Source organism: Leptopilina heterotoma, unplaced genomic scaffold, assembly GCF_015476425.1.
Source record: "Leptopilina heterotoma isolate Lh14 unplaced genomic scaffold, ASM1547642v1 Lhet_264, whole genome shotgun sequence".
NCBI classification, from domain to species: domain Eukaryota; kingdom Metazoa; phylum Arthropoda; class Insecta; order Hymenoptera; family Figitidae; genus Leptopilina; species Leptopilina heterotoma.
This window is the reverse complement of record NW_025110974.1, coordinates 184,519-204,564: the sequence shown is the minus strand read 5'-3', so window position 1 is coordinate 204,564 and position 20,046 is coordinate 184,519. Positions and strand designations below refer to the sequence as shown.

The 20,046-nt window shown below is 22.4% G+C and overlaps 1 protein-coding gene across 4 annotated transcripts; it reads left to right on the top strand.

Moving 5' to 3' along the window:
* Positions 1-17: 17 nt before the first annotated feature.
* LOC122503568 (neutral and basic amino acid transport protein rBAT-like) lies at positions 18-15,108 on the top strand. Of its 4 annotated transcripts, XM_043614151.1 has the most exons (10): positions 18-163; positions 665-777; positions 1,389-1,596; positions 6,898-7,037; positions 7,121-7,138; positions 9,589-9,770; positions 11,734-12,172; positions 12,245-12,757; positions 12,909-13,186; positions 14,040-15,108. In XM_043614151.1, exons 2-10 carry the CDS (start codon positions 673-675, stop codon positions 14,263-14,265), a joined length of 2,109 nt encoding a protein of 702 aa, XP_043470086.1. In that variant the 5' UTR covers positions 18-163; positions 665-672; the 3' UTR covers positions 14,266-15,108. The 4 variants fall into 4 exon arrangements, with proteins under 4 accessions (XP_043470086.1, XP_043470088.1, XP_043470087.1 ...); XM_043614153.1 differs by lacking the exon at positions 7,121-7,138; XM_043614152.1 differs by lacking the exon at positions 7,121-7,138 and having other exon boundaries at positions 9,577-9,770.
* Positions 15,109-20,046: the final 4,938 nt, after the last annotated feature.

Here is a 20,046-nt window from a genome sequence, read left to right as displayed (position 1 = left end):
GTTGTTATTTTTTAAATTATTACAAATTAATATTGTGTCAGTGTGATAAAAAAAAAATTGATACTTTTACTGGAATAATTGATTTTTTTAATCAAAGAAGAAAAATTATGAAAAATTGTTGATATATTTTTCCTACCAATTGAAGTAATTGGATTATTTTTTGGTAAGTGCAATTTTTATTTATTTACATGAAAAAAATGTAATTAGGAATTTGCAATTTTTTTGTTCAATTTTTCTCAGAGTTTATTAGAAATAAAATTGTAAAACATTCAATTAATAAACAATTATTTATTAATTAAATTTACTATTATTTTTTATTTATTTATTTTCATTTATTTATTTATTTATTCTATCTATTAATTTATTTTATTTAGTTATTTATTTTATTTATTAATTATTACAGTAAAAAAAATAATTTAGCAAACAGTAAAATTCAAGTTTAAAAATGAAAAAAAAGTCAGTAAAAAAACAAAAAAAAAATGCTAATAATTAAATATTACATCATCTTAAAATTTTCAATTTTTTAAATTATAATTAAAACCTAATTTCTTTAATTAAACTTTTTTTCTAATTACATTTTCATTTGTTTATTTATTTATTAAATAATTTTTTTATTTATTTGATTTCTAAATATTTTCTTTTTCATTGATTTCAATATTTTCAGTTACAAAAATGAATAATAAACAAAAAAATGAGAGTCTTATGTCAGTTGTACTACCTCAGGAATTTTCAAATTCACAAAGTTCAAAAAATTTAATCAATAGTCAACAACCACAGGTATGAAGGTTTATTTTTTAAATTAATTAAATAAAAAAAAATCTCCCTTGTGATTAAATAAAAAATCGATGACTAATAATTCTAATTATATGATAAGTTATTAAAAATTTAATATTATTTTAACTGTTAGCAATTAATTAGATAATTATTTATAACAAAAAAATTTGTTTATTTAACTTTTTAATAACAAAAACTGATTAGTTATTGAAAATATTAATAACAATTAATTTATTGTTTTTCATAACAGTGAAGTAGTTAATTATTAAAAACAATTTTTTGTTAAGGAAGTTTGTTAATTGTTAATAACAATTAATTAGTTAATTACAAGTTATTATTAATTAGTTAATAAAAATTTATTAATTCTTATTAATATATTATTAATATAATTATTAATATAATAATTAATAATTTATTATTAATAACAAATAATTATTAATGCTAATAACAATTTATTTTTATTATGAACAAATTATTTTATTATTATTAGTAATAACGAAAAGCTTGTTAAAAAATATTTTAATTTATTATAATTAATTAGTATTAATAATAGCAATTATTATTATTAATTTTGAAAGAAAATAACAGAATTAAATGAACAATTTTTTTTTAAGGACGAAGAAACGTCGGATTGTCCTCTATTGACACCAAGTCCCACAATTCGTGTGGTGAGAAAAATACCGGAAATGATTCCAGTTTTTAATCATATCGAAAGTCCTTTGGAAATTCCAGCATCTCCAAGTTCGGAAAATATTAATTCTGAAGATGGACTAAATGTTTTTATGAATATTGTTAACAGTTCGAGTAAACCACTTCACGATGGTAAATATAAAAAAAAGGAAACACTTTTTTCGTTTTTAATTTCAAAATATTTTTTTTTATAAAAAAATTATTTTTTTTTAGAAAATATTTTTTAATTTCAAAATTATGTTCTTTTGGAAAATATGTATTCAATTTGAAAATTATTTTTTTGGAAAATATTTTCTAATTTAAAAATTATAACTCAAAATAAATTTGTTTTTAATTTAAAAAAAAACTTTTTTTGAAACAAAAAGTAAACTTTTTTTTATTCAATTTTTTTGTTTTAATATAAAAAATTTATTATTACAATTTTTAAAATTTTTTCTGAAGTTAAAAAACACATTTTTGTATTAGATAAATTATTTCTTGTTTCTTGTTTATTTAATTAAGAAAAATTTTGTTTTTATAAAAAAAATACTCTTCAGTATAAAATAATTTTTCTTCTTTATTAAAATATATTCCTTAGTTTTAAAAAATTGTTTGTTGATTAAAAAAGTATTCTCTTTAATTAAAAAACAATTTCGTTTTTTGTAAAAAGATATTCCTTAGTTACAAAAAAAAGTTTTTTTATTTAAAAAGTATTCTTCAGCTAAAAACAAATTTTAATTTATCAAAAAAATATTCTTTAGTTATAATAAATTGTTGTTGATTAAAAAAGCATTCTTTAGTGTCTAAAATAATTTTCCTTTATTAAAATATATTTATAAGTTCCAAAAATATTTTTTTTGATTGAAAAAGTATTCTTTATTTAACAACAAATTTCGTTTCTTATAACAAACAATATTCTTTAGTTGCACAAAATTTTCTTTCTTTAAAAAAAATGTTCTTCAGCATAAAATAATTTATCTTCTTTACTAAAATGTATTCTTAATTTAAAAAAAATTATTTGTTGACAAAAAATACCTATTCTCTTTAGTTAATCAAAAATTTTGTTTTTTATAAAAAAATATTCCTTAGTTACAAAAAAAGTTTTTTTCAGTTAACAACAAATTTTAATTTATTAAAAAAGTATTCTGTAGTTATCAAAAATTTTGTTTCTTTAAAAAAATGTTCTTCAACATAAAATAATTTTCTTCTTTATTAATATGTATTCAGTATTATCAAAAAAATTATTTTTTGACTAAAAAAATATTCTCTTTAATTAAAAAAAAATTCGTTTTTTATAAAAAAAATATTTCTTAGTTACAAAAAAAAAATTTTTTATTAAAAAAGTATTCTTCAGTTAACAAATTTAATTTATCCAAAAAAATATTCTTTAGTTATAAAAAATTGTTGTTGATTAAAAAGTATTCTTTAGTGTCTAAAATAATTTTCTTTCTTTATTGAAATATATTTTTTAGTTACAAAAAAATTTTTGTTGATTGAAAAAGTATTCTTTATTTAACAAAAAATTTTGTTTTTTATATAACAAATGATATTCTTTAGTTACAAAAAAATTAGTTTCTTTAAAAAAATTATCTTCAGCTTAAAATTATTTATCTTCATTACTAAAATGTATTCTTCATTAAAATAATTTCTTTTGTTGATTAAAAAAGTATTCTCTACAGTTAACCAATACTTTTGTTTTTTATAAAAAAATATTACTTAGTTACAAAAAAAAATTTTATTTATTAAAAAAGTATTCTTCAGTTAACAACAAATTTTAATTTATCAAAAAAAGTATTCTGTAATTATCAAAAATTTCATTTCTTTAAGAAAATGTTCTCCAACATAAAATAATTTTTCTTCTTTATTAAAATGTATTCTTTATTTAAAAAAATTTTTTCGTTGATTAAAAAAGTATTCTCTTTAGTTAACCAACAATTTTGTTTCTTATAAAAAAAAATATTTCTTAGTTACAAAAAATAATATTCTTTGAATATAAAATAATTTTTCTTCTATATTAAAATATATTCTGTAATTATTAAAAAATGTTTGTTGATTAAAAAAGTATTCTTTAGTTTACAAATTTAATTTTTTTAAATAAAAAATATCTTTTAGTTAGAAAAAAATTTTTTTTTTATCAAAAAAATATTCTTTTGGTTAAAAAAAATTTTAATTGATTAAAAAAGTATTCTTTAGTTAAAAAAAGTTTTGTTTTTTTTGTAATTAATTTCTTAATTAATTTATTTCCATTAATTTCTTCTCTCAAGATAAATAAACAAATTGTTTACAAGAAAAATTAATTCAATTACACAATTAGGGGAAAATTATAATTTTACCTTTACCATAAAAAATGGAAATAGGACCGTATACTTCATGGTCATTCTTTTATTGCTCTTAAAAAGTGTTTCGTCAGAGTCACGTGATCACTTTGCGAAGCTCGTGCTCCCCGCATTTAACAATTCCATCACAATTCATTTTTGCCCACGCGAAAGAATAGAAAATAAATTTACGTGTGTCATTTTTTTGTCCTCTTGTCCACAGTTTTCAAAAACAGAAAATTACCAGTGAACATTGTTTTGAATGGAAAAAAAAGTTTTATTAACATAAGTGAAATAAAAAAATTTCCTTAATTAACAATTAATTAAACAATTGCATTAATTAATTTTTCTTTTTTTTATTTACAAAACTAACAGTTTTACAACTAAATAAATAAATGCACAAGCTTTTCTTTAAAAAAAAAAAATTATGTTTACAGAATTGAAAAACATTAATTAATTAATAATTTTTTAAATGAAAAATTTTTTCTTCAAATTAAATCAAAATTTTTTTTCTATTTCTTTCAAATTGTTTTTGAGTGTAATTTAATAAATTTCAAATAAATGAAAAAAGCCAGAATTGAAAAATTTATGAAAAATAAAAAATTAATGAAAATAAAAATTTTACTATTGTTCAAAAAGTGTGTTTAATTTAGTGTAAAATAATGTGAGGATAATAAAAGAGAAAGAGGAAAAAAAAGATTTTTAGAAATAATTTTTTTTATTGTATTTTAATTAATTATTTAAAATTTTAAAAAAAATTTCACTTTTAAACTTTAGATTCTTTATAATAAATGTGAATTGTGATTTATATATAAAAATATTCAAAAATGGAACCAGTGAAGATTGTTGAAGAAGGTATTGAGTTCTGCGATAGCAAACATTTTTTTATCGATTGTAACATAAAACGCTCATTGTAACAATAGTATTCTACTAATTAAACCACACACCCTCCCCCCTTTTTATTTAATGACACATTTATTTATTTATTTAACAAATAATATTAATTTATTTTGCTATTAATGAAAAAAAACCTAAAAAAAAAAGAAATTATTAATAAAATTTTATAATAAAATAACTATAATTTGTAATTAAAAAAAAAAAAAAAAAATTGTTAACGTCTTTCAATTTTAATTTGTAATTGATTTAAATTTATTATCAATTACTAAACAAATGAAATTGTTATTGAAATTAAATTAAAATACAAATTAAATTGAATCAGGATCAAAATTTGACTTTTTGATTAATTACATAAATTTAACAATTACATTTTTTTCATAAACAAACTGAAATTCAATAAAAAATAGTTGATAAACATTTTTGACAGTGATTGAAATTCTTTCAATTTAAGTTCGTCAACTGTTCATTTCACAAATTTCACTTAAATTAGTTCCACTTAATATTAATATTGACAAGAATAAAGCTTCATACATTCTAATCTATACGTTGATTCATCAATAATTCATTTATTTAAATTTAATATCACATTTAAATTAAAGCACAAAGAAAAATTTTTTAACCATAATAATATCGAAAGGGGAGAAATGCAATTAATAGAATAACAATAATACAAAAAACAAGATGAAAAAATTTAACAATAACAATAACAACTACAATAACAAAATACAAAAAAATGTCAATAACAATAACGATAACAATAACAATAACAATAACAATAACAATAACAATAACAATAACAATAACAATAACAATAACAATAACAATAACAATAACAATAACAATAACAATAACAATAACAATAACAATAACAATAACAATAACAATAACAATAACAATAACAATAACAATAACAATAACAATAACAATAACAATAACAATAACAATAACAATACAAACAACAAAACTGCAAAAACAATATAAAAATCAACAAGAAAAATTATAATAATAAAAGATTATGAGAATAAAGAACAAAAACAATAAAAATAACTGTGACAATGGCAATAATAAAATATCAAAGAAAATATAAAAACAGGAAAAATTAAAAAATTGTTAATAACAACAGAAAGGGGCCGTTCAAAAAATACGTAACGCTTTAGGGGGGAGGGGGGGTCAAGCTATTTGTTACGGTCAGCAGAGAAAATGGCGCTAAAATAGCAAAGACGAAGGCAAAACACAAACTATGCAGCAACAAAAACAATAACAATATATAAGAAAATTATAACATTATCGATATCAAAAACAAGAACAATAATAGCAATTTTTATATAAAAAGAATAAAGAATGACATATTAAACAGAAACAAATTTAATTACAAAATTACAAAAGCAATAAACAATAGCAAAAATAAATGCTGCGCAAGAACAGACAAAAGAACAAGAACAATAACATAAGTAAGAATAGCAACGAACACAAACAAAAAAGCAAAAAATCAATAGAAACAATAACTAAACTTAAAACTAAGAAAAACTAAAAACAGCAACAACAAAAAAAGCAATAAACAACAATAATAACAGCATACATCAGAAAAAATACAAAAACTGTTGCTATTGATAAAGTTATTATTATTGTTTCTGTATTTTGATATTGCTTTTGTTATTGACATTGTTATAATTTTTCCTGTTATTTTAAAAATTGTTTTTGCTATTGCTATTGTACCAGTTGCTATAATTGTTTCTGCATTTTTGTTGTTATTAACATTTTTAAAATTTTTCCTTATTTTATATTGTCTTTGGCATATTATTATTGCTATTGTTACAGTTATTTTTATTGTTTTTGTTTCTTATTCTTGTAATTCTTTTTATTATTTCAATTTTTCTTGTTGATTTTTATGTTGTTTTTTCTGTTTTGTTAATTGTATTATTATTGTTGTTGTTATTATAATTAATGACATTTGTATTGTTGTTGTTGCTATTTTATTTTATTTTTACTTTTATTATTTTTTAATATAATTTTTATTATTATTTACTATTGTTGTTGTTTTAATTATATTAATAAACAAAAAAATTATTGTTTTTATTGTTGTTATTATAATTATTGACATTTGTATTGTTGTTATTGTTGTTTCATTTTATTGTTACTTTTATTATTATTTTTTATTATAATTTTTATTATTATTTACTATTGTTGTTATTGTTGTTGTCTTGAATATATTAATAAACAAAAAAATTTACGAAATTTACAGAACCGAGTTCTCGTGATCCAATGGTGGAATCAACGAGTAGCAGTAGCAATAGCAGTATCAAAAATGAACCAGTTTGTACACAATTGCTCACACAATTAAATGAAGCTTATCAACATTTGGCACCAGACGCACAGGCACTGGTAAAAATTTTTTATTAACAAAATATTTTTAAAAAATAATTTTTTTTCTTTAAATTACAAATATTTCTTTTTTTTACATTTAGCAAAATTTAATTTTAAACGTATGTAAAAAAGCCATTCATTTTTAAAAATAATATTTGTATTCATATTTGTCGGTTACGGTTTCATTTTGCTTTTTTTGAAACTTTGACAGAGTCAAGTGTTAATTGTAAGAATTAATACTAATACAATTGTTAAAAGTGACAAAAAAATAACTAAAGAAATAAAAAAAAATTTACTAATAATCATATTTTTACTAAGAAAAAAATAATTTTTTTTATTAAAAAATACTAATTGTTTATTAATAAAGAAATTGTTTTTAAAAGTGTTTTTAATTAACTTATTGATTTAATAATTAATTTTTTTCGTAAAATACATTTTCTAATTAATTGTTGATAAACTAAAAAAAAATATTGCAACAATTAACTAAGTTGTTAAATTAATTTCGAATTTTATTTGTAATATATGTTAATATTAGTTAATTAAATAAATTATTTAAAAAATGAAAATCAGTAAATAAGTTTGTTAATTACTTAATTTAAGTTTATTAATTAATTTAGTATTAATTAAAAAAATTAATGAATAAAATTGAAAAAATAAAAATAAATAAACAAATTACTTTTTTTAGGAATTAATTTTATTAATTACAAAGCTAATTATAATTTGTTTATAATATTAAATTTTAATGAACAAAAAGTTAATTACTTGTTTAATTAATTATTTAATTATTTAAACAACTAATCTGTTTATTGATTTTCATTTTTTAAATTTTATTTAATTAATTAATTAATTAATTCCATTAATTAATTTTTTTCACCTAAAAGTAATTTTTTAATTAATAAAATAATTTTAAATTTTAGAAAAATTGTTTTAAAAAAAATTACTTTTGACAGTTGTCATTGAATTTTATTATTGATGAACAAATTACCTTGGCACGGAGTGAAATATTTCATGGCAACTCAACAACAAATAAAATAAACTCGTTAACAATTATAACTTTGACTCGCTTTATAAGTGATTTTGATAAATTCGCGTGTTGACTGTTTTTTTTTGTTCTTCGTTTACAATCACGTGCTTCAGTGTTTCATTCATGAGGGACACGCACTTTTTTGAAATTAATCAATTACATAATGAGAATAATATTACAATCCAATCAAGTCCTTACGTTCAAAAAAATGTAATAATTTATTGTTACTACAGTGATAGCATTTTTTTAATTATTTATACGTGTTTTATAATTATATTCACAGTTTTAATTGTTAAATAATAATTGTTATATTGTTTGTGATAAGATTATTAAAAAAAAAATCATTAAAAAAAATTATGTGACACTTTTATTGTAACAAAAGTAGTATTTGATTGTTACATAATTAAAACAAAAATAATATTTTATTGTTACAACATTTTTACGAAACAAACATTTAATTATAACAAAATTTTTACTAAAATGTGATGTTGTTATTGTAACAAAATTAATATCTGATTGTTGCAAATTTGCATTAAACAATTATTATATTCTTACAAAAATTTTACAAAATTATTACAAAATTATTACAAAACTGTAATAAAACTAATTTTGATTGTTACAAAAGTGTAAAAAAATAGAAATTTGATTGTTTGTAACAAAGCAAAAATTTAATTTTTAAAAAATGGTTACAAAATTGTAACAAAACTAATTTTTTTGGTTAAAAACTTGTTTCAAAATTGTAGCAAAACTAACATTTTATTTTTACTAAATTGTTACAAAACTGTAACGAAAATAATTTTGATTGTTACAAAAATTGTTATAAAATTGTAACAAAACTAATTTTCATTTTTTATATTCAACAAAACAAATAATTGATAGTTACACAATTGTTAAAAAACTGCAACAAAAGTAATTTTTTTTTAGTTATATAACTGTAACAAAACTAAGTTTGAAGTTTAAAAATTGTTTCAAGTTTGTAACAAAACAAAAATTTGATTTTTACAAAATTGTTACAAAACAGTAACAAAACTAATTTTGATTGGTTAAAAAATTGTTTCAAAATTTTTGACATAATATTAACTGTTACTAAATTGTTACAAAATTGTAACAAAACCATTTTTGATTTTTACTAAATTGTTACAAAAATATAACAAAAATAATTCTGATTGTTATAAAATTATAACAAAACAAATTTTGATTGTTACAACATTGTAACAAAACTAATTTTGATTGTTACAGCAACATTACACTAATATTTTTTATTATTTTCGTCAATGAAAATTTTGTTATAAAATTGTTGCAATACTTGATAAAAATTGCATATCAAAATTCTAGTAAAATGTCACATAATATTGTAATTTTTCACAAAAAAAAAAATAATTCTCATTCTGTTATGTAAATACTGATTAAAATATTTACCCATCAATAATCGGATGCTGTTCTTAATTTGTGGACGCTGTAATTAATAACACTAATCGACTACTACCATGTTGCTTTGTAACAATTTTTTCGACTCACACTATAACTCTTTAGTTTTACAATCAGGAGAACGGAGGAAAACCGCCATTAGTTGGAATACAATTGGTCGTTCCTAAGCCACCAAAAAATTATATTTTCACCAAATGGAATTGGCCCTTAATAAGAAAAACATGTTTCTGGTCAATGATATCAATATTCATTGGTTGTGTAGCACTCGTCATTGGCGTTATCATAACAATGCCAAGAAGGTAATAATAAAAAGAATTTATTGTTTTTTTTAGCAAATATTAATTTTTGAAAAAATATTCAATTAGTGAAAAATATTATTCCACACTTGTAAAATCAATTTGCACTTACTGCGCAGCGATAGAATACGCACAGACCTACTGCGCAGGGGTAAAACAAACTGCGCGGACGCTTTCTAAATGGAATACTGCTGCGCGTCGTTCGGAAAATGGTCTATTCTTTACTTCATATACTTTTCTATTAATTCTAAACACTTTTTTCTGAATTACGCAACTGGAAAATACTTTTTACTAAATTCTACCTGCGCAGTAGTTTCTAAAAGTCTCTAAATCTGCGCAGTCAATTCTAATAAACTCTCCATCTGCCCAGTAACTGTGAAAAATATTATTCCACAGTTGTAAAATCGATTTACACTTACTGCGCAGCGATAGAATGTGCGCAGACCTATTGCGCAGGGGTAAAATAAACTGCGCAGACGCTAATTAAACGAAATACTACTGCGCATCGTTTGGAAAATGGTCTATTTTTGACATCGTATACTTTTTTTTAATTCTAAACATTTTTTTCTCAATTACACAAATGAGAAATACTTTTTACTAAATTTTGCCTGCGCAGTAGTTTCTAAAAGACGCTAAATCTGCGCAGAAATTCACACAGAACACTAAAACTGCGCAGTAAATTTTAATAAACTCTCCATCTGCCCAGTAACTGAAAAATATTGTTCCATACTTGTAGAATCGATTTGCACTTACTGCGCAGCGATAGAATGTGCACAGACCTACTGCGCAGGGATAAAAGAAACTGCGCAGACATTTTCTAAATGGAATACTACTGCGCATCATTCGGAAAATGGTCTATTTATTACTTCGTATACTTTTCTATTAATTCTAAACACTTTTTTCTGAATTACGCAACTAGGAAATACTTTTTAATAAATTTTGCCTGCGCAGTAGTTTCTACAAGAAGCTAAAACTGCGCAGTAAATTTTAATAAACTCTCCATCTGCCCAGTAACTACGAAAAATATTATTCTACAGGTGTAGAATTGATTTGCACTTACTGCGCATCGATATAATGTGTACAGAACTACTGCGCAGGGGTAAAAGAAACTGCGCAGTAGTTTCTTCAAGACGCTAAAACTGCGCAGTAAATTCTAATATACTGTCTAAATGCGGAGTTACTTTAAACCCACTCTAAAATTTGTATAGTGTGTTGAAAAGTATTTTTAAAGTCGTTTTGTAGTTTTTAGTGGACTCTGCAGCAGAGTGGTAGCATTTGTGACACTACAAAACGGTGTAATAGCGTCAATTGCACTCTAAAAGTGTGCAGTATTTTTAATTCCACTCTAGACAATTGCTTTTCGACTCTAAAACTGCAATGAAGTGAATATACTGTCTTGCTATAGTTTCTATTGAATTGTATGATTGTAAAAGAAGTTTCTATTAGACGCTAAAATGCGCAGTAGGTTCTGATGGACTCTAAACATGCGCAGTAGCTGCTAATTAACTCTAAACATGCGCAGTAGCTTCTGATGAACTCTAAACATGCGCAGTAGCTTCTGATGAACCCTAAACATGCGCAGTAGCTTCTGGTGAACTCTAAACATGCGCAGTAGCTTCTGGTGAACTCTAAACATGCACAGTAGTTCCTATTAAACTCTAAACATGCGCAGTAGCTTCTGATGAACCCTAAACATGCGCAGTAGCTTCTGGTGAACTCTAAACATGCGCAGTAGCTCCTATTAAACCCTAAACATGCGCAGTAGCTTCTTGTGAACTCTAAACATGCGCAGTAGTTCGTACCAAACTCTAAACATGCTCACTAGCTTCTGATGAACTCTAAACATGCGCAGTAGCTCCTATTAAACTCTAAACATGCGCAGTAGCTTCTGATGAACCGTAAACATGCGCAGACACATTTTTCCCGTCAAATTCAATCAAAATTAACCTAATTTCAATAATTTTAGATGCGATCCTGAGGTGGAATGGTGGCAAGGAAGTTTGTTTTACGAAATATTTCCCGGTTCCTATCAGGACGGAATGGCAATCAACGATGGTATTGGTGATCTACCGGGAATCACAAAACGACTCGATTATCTACAAAAACTTGGAGTTAAAGGCGTGAGATTAAATTCAATATTCCCCGCCGATCATTATCCGGAATATTACTACAATGTCACTAGTCTAATGGACGTGAATCCAATTCTTGGACAAATGAATGACTTTGACGAACTAATTCAAGAAATTCACAAACGAAATATGACACTTATTCTCGATATTCCACTCTATCCGTTCGTTAAAAATCTTGACTTAGCAAACATTAATAACGATACTAGCCAAATTCTTAAACAACGAAGAGAAATTCTAAGTGAGCTTCTACCTACAATGACACCATCATCTTTAGAGGTTATGTCAACTTTGCTTTTGAAAACTTCTCACATATCACCTTTTTTCTTAACTATAAATAATTTTTTTTAGATGGTGGGCGGTATTTTACCAACGACGACTAATTTTGAAACGGAAATTGAAGAAAATGATGATATCTCCTCTGCTATTAGATTTTGGAGCAAAAAAGGCGTCGACGGCTTTTATTTAAAGGGTCTTGAGAATTTTGTGAATGAAAAGAGTTTTCCCAACAAATTACGCTATTGGAAGTCAATTCTCGGAATGGGGAGAATTTTAATTTGTAGCATTAAAACACTGACAGATGCAACAAGTGTTTTGGCGAAGAATGCAATTTTGAATAGAATTGATTTAATTGACGTTCACATTAGCGTGGCGAATGGAACAAATAATATTCGTGATCAAATTAATAATATTCTTGATGGAATTTTATTTGAAAAATCCGGCTATCCTTGGGTACATTGGAGCATTGGTAATGTTGACACAAAACGTGTGACATCGACATTAAATGTGAATAATGCGAGTGTCGCTGTTGTTCTCATGACGATGATGCTGCCAGGCACTCCCAGTATCTTTTACGGTGACGAGGTAATGAGTGCGCAGAAATTTATCCACTGGAAACTTACTGCGCAGCACCTGCGCAGAAGTTGAAGGGTGAAAATATTTCTGCGCACGGGTGTGAATCGGCTTTAAAATGCTCCGGGGAAATTGAAAGGTACATTTTTTTTTCTTTTTGCAGAAAGGAATCCTCGAGTGTGATTGTCCTGAACATGCAGACTTGGAGCACGTTCATAATTTAACACCAATGCACTGGGATAAAAGTGATGCCATTAATAGTGGAGCTAATGAGAAATTTTCCTCTTATCAAATTCCATGGTTGTCGAAAAGTAACGATCCAATTGAAACGAATCTACGGGATGCGATTTCAAATATGACCAGTATCAGAAAAGAAACGCCGACTATTTACGTTAAGTCTGTGATCAATAATAATAAACCAAAGGCGAATTGTGATGTTCGGTAAGTGTTTTCTACTTTTTTGGAATTGTTCGATATTGTTTATCAGGCTGGGTGATAATTCTTGTGGGGAAATTATCTGTAATTAGTTTATGAATATATCTGCACTCACTGCGCAGAAGTTTAGAGCGATCTCAGCTACTGCGCATTGCAAGCTAAATCTGAGAAATAATGTCAAAAATTGCTTTTATTGATGCGCACTACCTTCTATTAAGTTCTGGACCTGCGCAGTAGAATTTTTTGGATTCTAAAACTGACGTAGTGGTTTCTTCTGTTCTCTAAACCTGCGCAGTAACTTTTAATTTACTCTAGGCTTGCGCAGTAGCTCCTAATAGTCTCTAAATCTGCGCAGAAGCTATTATTTGACTCTAAACATGCGTTCTAGACCCTATTGAACTTTACACGTGCGCAGTAAATTATGATAGACTCTAAACCTGCGCAGAAGCTTCTAATTGACTCCAAAAACTACGTAGAGGCTTCTATTGAAGTCTATACGTGCGCAGTAGCTACTGATGAACTCTGAACCTGCGCAGTAGTTCTCACTAAACCTTAAATCTGCGCAATAACTTGCATTGAACTCTAAACCTGCGCAGTAGCTTTGAATCAACTCTAGACCTGCGCAGTAGTTTCTGGTGAACTCTAAACATGCGCACTAACTTTAAATACACTCTAGAGCTGCGCAGTAGTGTCCATTAGACTCTAAACTTGCGCAGTACTTTTCTAATACCCCCTAAAACTAAACTAATGACTAATCATCATTAAAAATTTTTTTTTCTATGTAATAACAAATTTAAATTACATTAAAAATTTATTTTAACGATATTCATAATATTAATTGAAAAAAAAAATTCTCCAGATACACAAAAGACGAATTAATCGTGATTGAAAGAAGATATCGACGACGAAATTCATACGTTTTTGTAGCAAACTTGGGTAAAATATCACAAATGAAAGATTTATCGAATCTCTATTATGGTGGACATATGGTTATTGGTCCAAAGCACAAATTTGGTGAAAATGTTTATTTCAAACAACTCAGTATCCCACCTGGAGAAGCATTTGTGATTAAACTCGATAAGTAAATATTTTTCTTTTTTTTTAAAAAACAAAGAGAACAAAAAAAATATATTATAAATATATACATACATTTTAATTAAAATATTTATTGAGAAAAAACAAGAAAAAAGAACTAATTTTTTACACACTGTAGCATTTATTAAAAAGTACTTATAATAATTGACACAAGTGGAATTTTTTTTCTTTATTATATGTGTGAGTGTTTATTAAAAAAAAAGAAATTTTCTCATTAAACAAAATTTTTTTATATTTCTTTTTTTTCTTATATAATATTATATATAATATTGGATAAATTAAGACTGTTGTATTCACAATGACATCGAATGTTTTACAAATATAATTCATACCGTGATTCAGATTGTTCGATTACTAAAATTTTATTTACTTAAAAAATTAAAATATAAAAATTTTAAGAATTTTTTTTTTTTAAAGGTGATATAGAAAAATTAATATTTTTAATGTTACAATTAATACGTAATTGTTGAGTGTGCGTAATCCTGTTTATTATATTATTATTAACATTCTGTTATTATTACTATTAGGTATTATTGACATTATATTATAATTATTTTTTTAATAATAATAATTTATGAATTTATTTATTTATGAAATTAATAAAAATTTAATTACTCAATTTTCAAAATCAAAACAAATTTAATTTTCCCGCGCTTAATTTTCACTGGTCGAATGAAAAACAACGCGCATTACGCACACTCAAACTTCTGATGAATTTAAAAATAATTTTTTAATTATTGTTCAATAAAATTTTACATTTACAATAAAAAATACAATTTTTATACCGAAATCAAATTTTCACAATTTTTATTTTCAATATACCGGATGTTATAAAAAGTATTTTAAAAAGCGAAATAAATATTAGGATTTTTGAAGAAAAAAATAAGTGTTAAAATAATTTTCTTTTTTTCAACACCCGGTATATAAAAAATAAAAACAAAAATGAAAAAATTGACAAAAGAACAATAAAAAACGAAAATAGAATTTTTTTTAAATACAAATTAAACGAAAAAAAATATGTTTACAAAAAGAAAATAAAATACCTACGTATACGTTAAATTTGCGGAATTGAAAATGTTAAAATTTTAGAATTGAATATATAATAATTTTTATTCAGGGATTTTATTAGTGTACAAAAAAAAATTTTCACATCATTATGATTGTATAGATTTTTGTTTTAGGGAAAAATACGAGTAGTTTAAAAATGTATTTTATGTAATAAAAATAAAAAAATTTATGTTTAAAAAATTGAAATTTATTTCCCCCTCTATTTCTTTAGTAAAAATTTTATAAAAAAATGAACTTTCAGTTAATTTCAAATATTCCAGCGTAAAATTTTCATTGGTCGAATAAAATTTTTAATAGCTGCGAAAAAACAATGCAATTTTTAAGGAAATTATTAAATGTTAAATTAACTAATTAAATTAACATTTATTTATTAAAAAAAAAGTTTCTATTTTAAATGAACATTTATTTAATTTCAAATATTCCCGCGTAAAATTTCCATTGGTCGAACAAAATTTATAGGATGATTTGTAGTATAGCTACGAAAAATATGCAATTTTTAAGGAATTTATTAAATGTTCATCAAATTAATTAAATTAATAATTATTTAAATCATAAGAATTATTTAAATATTAATTAATTATTATTTAATTATAAATTAAATTTATAAATTAAATTATAATTCAGTTAATTACAAAAAACAAAAATATTAGTCTCCGAAATGCTCCGAATAATAAACGTGTTTACTTTATTTATAAAAATTAAATAAAATAAAATTAAAAAAAAAAAAAAAATTTGTATTTTATTTTTAAAACTTGGAAAATTTCACTACCCTAATTAATTAAATTAATAATAGTTATTATTTTATATATATAATTCAATCATTAATAAATTGATTAAAAACAATTGCATAAATTATAAATTTTTATTTTTTTTTGTCAACATTTTCATTCACTGGAAAAAGAAAAAAAAAATAAATTAGTGGAAATTATTTAATTTCCATTTTGAAAAAAATTGACCGTATGCATAAAATATTAATTAAAATAAAATAAAGTAATTTTCAATTGAAAGAAAGTGAAATGGAAGAAATGCAAGTTTTCTCACAAGCGGTGAAAAATGACAGTGTTTAGTATATAAGGACAGTGAGTCGCATTAGAAATTTAGAGGTTCCCTCGAGGCACACCTACGGAGCTAGTGTTGCGGAGTCCTTGTGACTATCAGCTGCTCTGAGGAAGGTCCCTGGACACGTTGGCAGAAAGTGTCGTGGCGTAAAATTGCCACCAGCCTCCACCGTCTCGTTCACTATTGGGATGGAAGCTTCTTCAAAAAAGCCGACCTTGAACTTGGGTGTGAGAGTGTTGGTCAGAGCAAAGTAATGTGTGACGATCGAGTTAAGAGGTACTTCTCTTTCAATTTCGATTAACCAAACAGGGCCCACTCCGAGGAAACCTTCTTTTTTCCAATTTTTTTTTAGTTTTTAAATAATTTAATTTAAAGAATTAATTAACTAATTAATTAAATAATTAGTAATTTTTCATAATATTGTTATAATTATTTACTTCTTTCTATTTACAATATTTATATAATTTTATATTTTTAAAAATTAATAAAATAAGAAACAAAAAAATAATGAACTTAAAAAAAATAAATCAATTATTTTGGAAAATGTATAAAAAAATACGATTTTTCAAATAGCAGAGGGTAAAAATGAAAAAAGTCCAAAATTTGGAAAAACTGATATATCGTTTTTTTGTTTAATGATTGTTAAAAATATAAATTTCATCATTTTTCTAATTGTACAGATTCGTTGTAACAATTAGAAGCAAAAAAAAAAAAGATGTCTAATGAGCTATAAAAGTAAATATTTAACAATTTTATCACTATATAATAATAATTATATAACATTTTTTGTCATTCCTACAAATAAAATATAATATATTCATACATTTATAATATTTATCACTAAACTATAAAAAAAAAGCTAAAATTTTTTTTCATAATTTACAATAAGAAGAGAATTAAAAATTCCATTCACAAAAAGTGAAAATATTTTTTTTCGTGCGAAAAAACAAAATTTTTTCGTAGACAAAAAATTTTTACAAATCAATTTCGTTTTTTTTTTCATCCGACATTTTAAAATTTATTACAAAATTCGAAATTAATAGCAATAAAAAAAAGTATTCGATGGCGAAATTTATTCCATGACATTTGATAATTTAAATAGTTTTTCGTTTATTTAAAAATATTTTTAATAGTTTGTCGTTTCGAACAATTAATTTTCAGCAGAAGAAGAAAAAAAAGGAGAGATATAATAATTATTACAATAAACAATAATCGCAGAGTAATTCAAATATAATTGCAAAAATTATTCAAATAAAAAAGTTGCAAAAATTGTTCGAATAAAAAAATTGCAAATCCAATTATTTGAATAAAAAAATGCAAATAATTATTCGAACAAAAAAGATGCAAATAATTATTATAATACATTAATTGCAATTATATAAAAAATCATTCGAATATTGTAATAATTAAAATATCTATGATAATTCGAAAAATGAAATAATATTTACAGTATAATTAATACAATGATGTAATAATTACAATAATATGATAATTATTAATAATAATATAATAATGATAATTGCAATAACGATGATAATTGCAAAATACAAATTTCAATACTATAATTACAATGATCTAACAATTACCCAATAATTTAATAATTACTGAATAATAATTACAATTAAATATTTACAATAAAATGTAAGAATTAGAATATAATAATTATAATAATGTAACTATTTTTAAAGAATAATATTTACAATTGTGTTTAATAATTACAATGAAATAATTGCAATAAAATAATTACATTAAAATAATTACAATAAAATAATTACATTAAAATGATTACATTAAAATAATTACAATAAAATAATTACATTAAAATAATTACAATAACATAATTACATTAAAATAATTATAATAAAATAATTACATTAAAATAATTACATTTAAATAATTACATTAAAATAATTACAATAACATAATTACATTAAAATAATTACATTAAAATAATTACAATAAAATAATTACAATAAAATAATTACATTAAAATAATTACAATAAAATAATTACAGTAAAATAATTATAATACAATAATTACAGCAAATTAATTACTATATTATTATAATTACAGTAAAATAATTACTATATGTGACGCGATCTGAAGAAAGGGACCTTAGAAGCAAATCATTTTAAGGTTGGGTTAGAGTTACTTTTTTCTTGTTTGAAAGTTTCTTTTTACTTATTTCGAATTAAAATCAGTGTTTATTAAATATTTTAGTTTTAATGAAGACTTAAACTTCAATGATTTATATTGACAGTTGATCCTTTTTTTGTATTTTCAATTAAAAAATTGCAAACATAACCTATAATTTTTTGCTTCTAAGGTCCCTTTCTTCAGATCGCGTCACATATTACTATAATTACTAATTAATAATTATTATAAACTGAAAATTACAATATAGGAATTATAATAGAGCAAAGAAATTACTAATTAGTAAATAAAATAATAAATTAACTGTTAACTACTAATTAGTAATTATTGTAGTGATTTTAATATTGATTCGTAATTACGGTAGTGTTTTAATTATTAATTAGTAATTACTGTATTTTTATGACTGCAGTATTTTTCTTTTTGATAATTCTTTTATTTTGATTATTAATTAGTAATTTTTTTAGTGCTTTCATTTTATTAATTAGTAATTATTGCAGTACTTTAATTGTTTAATTATTAATAATTCAAAATATGTTGTATTTTAATTATTCATTTGTAATTTTTGTGGTTTTTTAATTATTAATTAGTAATTTTTATGGTATTTTCATTATTAATTAGTAATTATTGCAGTACATTAATTGTTTAATAATTAATAACCCAAAAAAGTTGTATTTTAATTATTAATTTGAAATTTTAGTATTTTAATTACCAGTTGGTAAATATTATAGTGATTTAATTAATAATCAGTAATTATTCCTTTATTATAACTAATTAGCAATTAGTAATTATTACACTATTTCAATTACAAATTAGTGATTTGGAAAATTTTTCAATTTACTCATTAATAATTATAATTTTATAACAATTACTTGTTAGTAATTAAAAGAGTTTTAAAAACTTTTTTAATTACTAACAAGTAATTGTTATCAGAATATTATAATAATTACTAATTGATTATTGCAATATTGCAACAATTACTAATTAGTAATTAAAATTAAAAAATGCCAAAAATTACTAGTTAATAATTACAATAATATAATAATTACTAATTAGGAGTTAATATTTCCATCTATTAATTATTAATCAGTAATTAAAACAATCTAATAATTAGTAATCGGAAAGTAGAATAATCTAATAATCAGTAATTAGTATTTAAAATAATGCATTAATTATTAATTACTAATTAGTAAATTATTGTAGTGTTTTACTTATTAATTAGTAATTATTGTAGTATTTTAATTATTTCTTAGTAGCGAAAATAATCATATAGTAACTAATTAGTAATTAAAATATAACAATTTTAATGTAATAATTGATAGCAAAGCAGTAATTTTTAATTAATAATTTAAAAAATAATAATTGTAATATAATAATTACAATATATATTTACAATAATCTAGTAATTATAATAATACTATAATCATAATAATATAATAATTACAATAATACTATAATTACAAATAATATAATTATTATAATAAAATAATAA

What these genes read in the sequence shown, in the direction of transcription:
- LOC122503568 (XM_043614151.1), top strand. Translation starts at nt 673, where the DNA reads ATGAATAATAAACAAAAAAATGAGAGTCTTATGTCAGTTGTACTACCT. An exon ending in ATCATAACAATGCCAAGAAG is followed by an intron (nt 9,771 to 11,733) that starts GTAATAATAAAA and finishes CAATAATTTTAG; the next exon opens with ATGCGATCCTGAGGTGGAAT. An exon ending in GTATCTTTTACGGTGACGAG is followed by an intron (nt 12,758 to 12,908) that starts GTAATGAGTGCG and finishes TTCTTTTTGCAG; the next exon opens with AAAGGAATCCTCGAGTGTGA.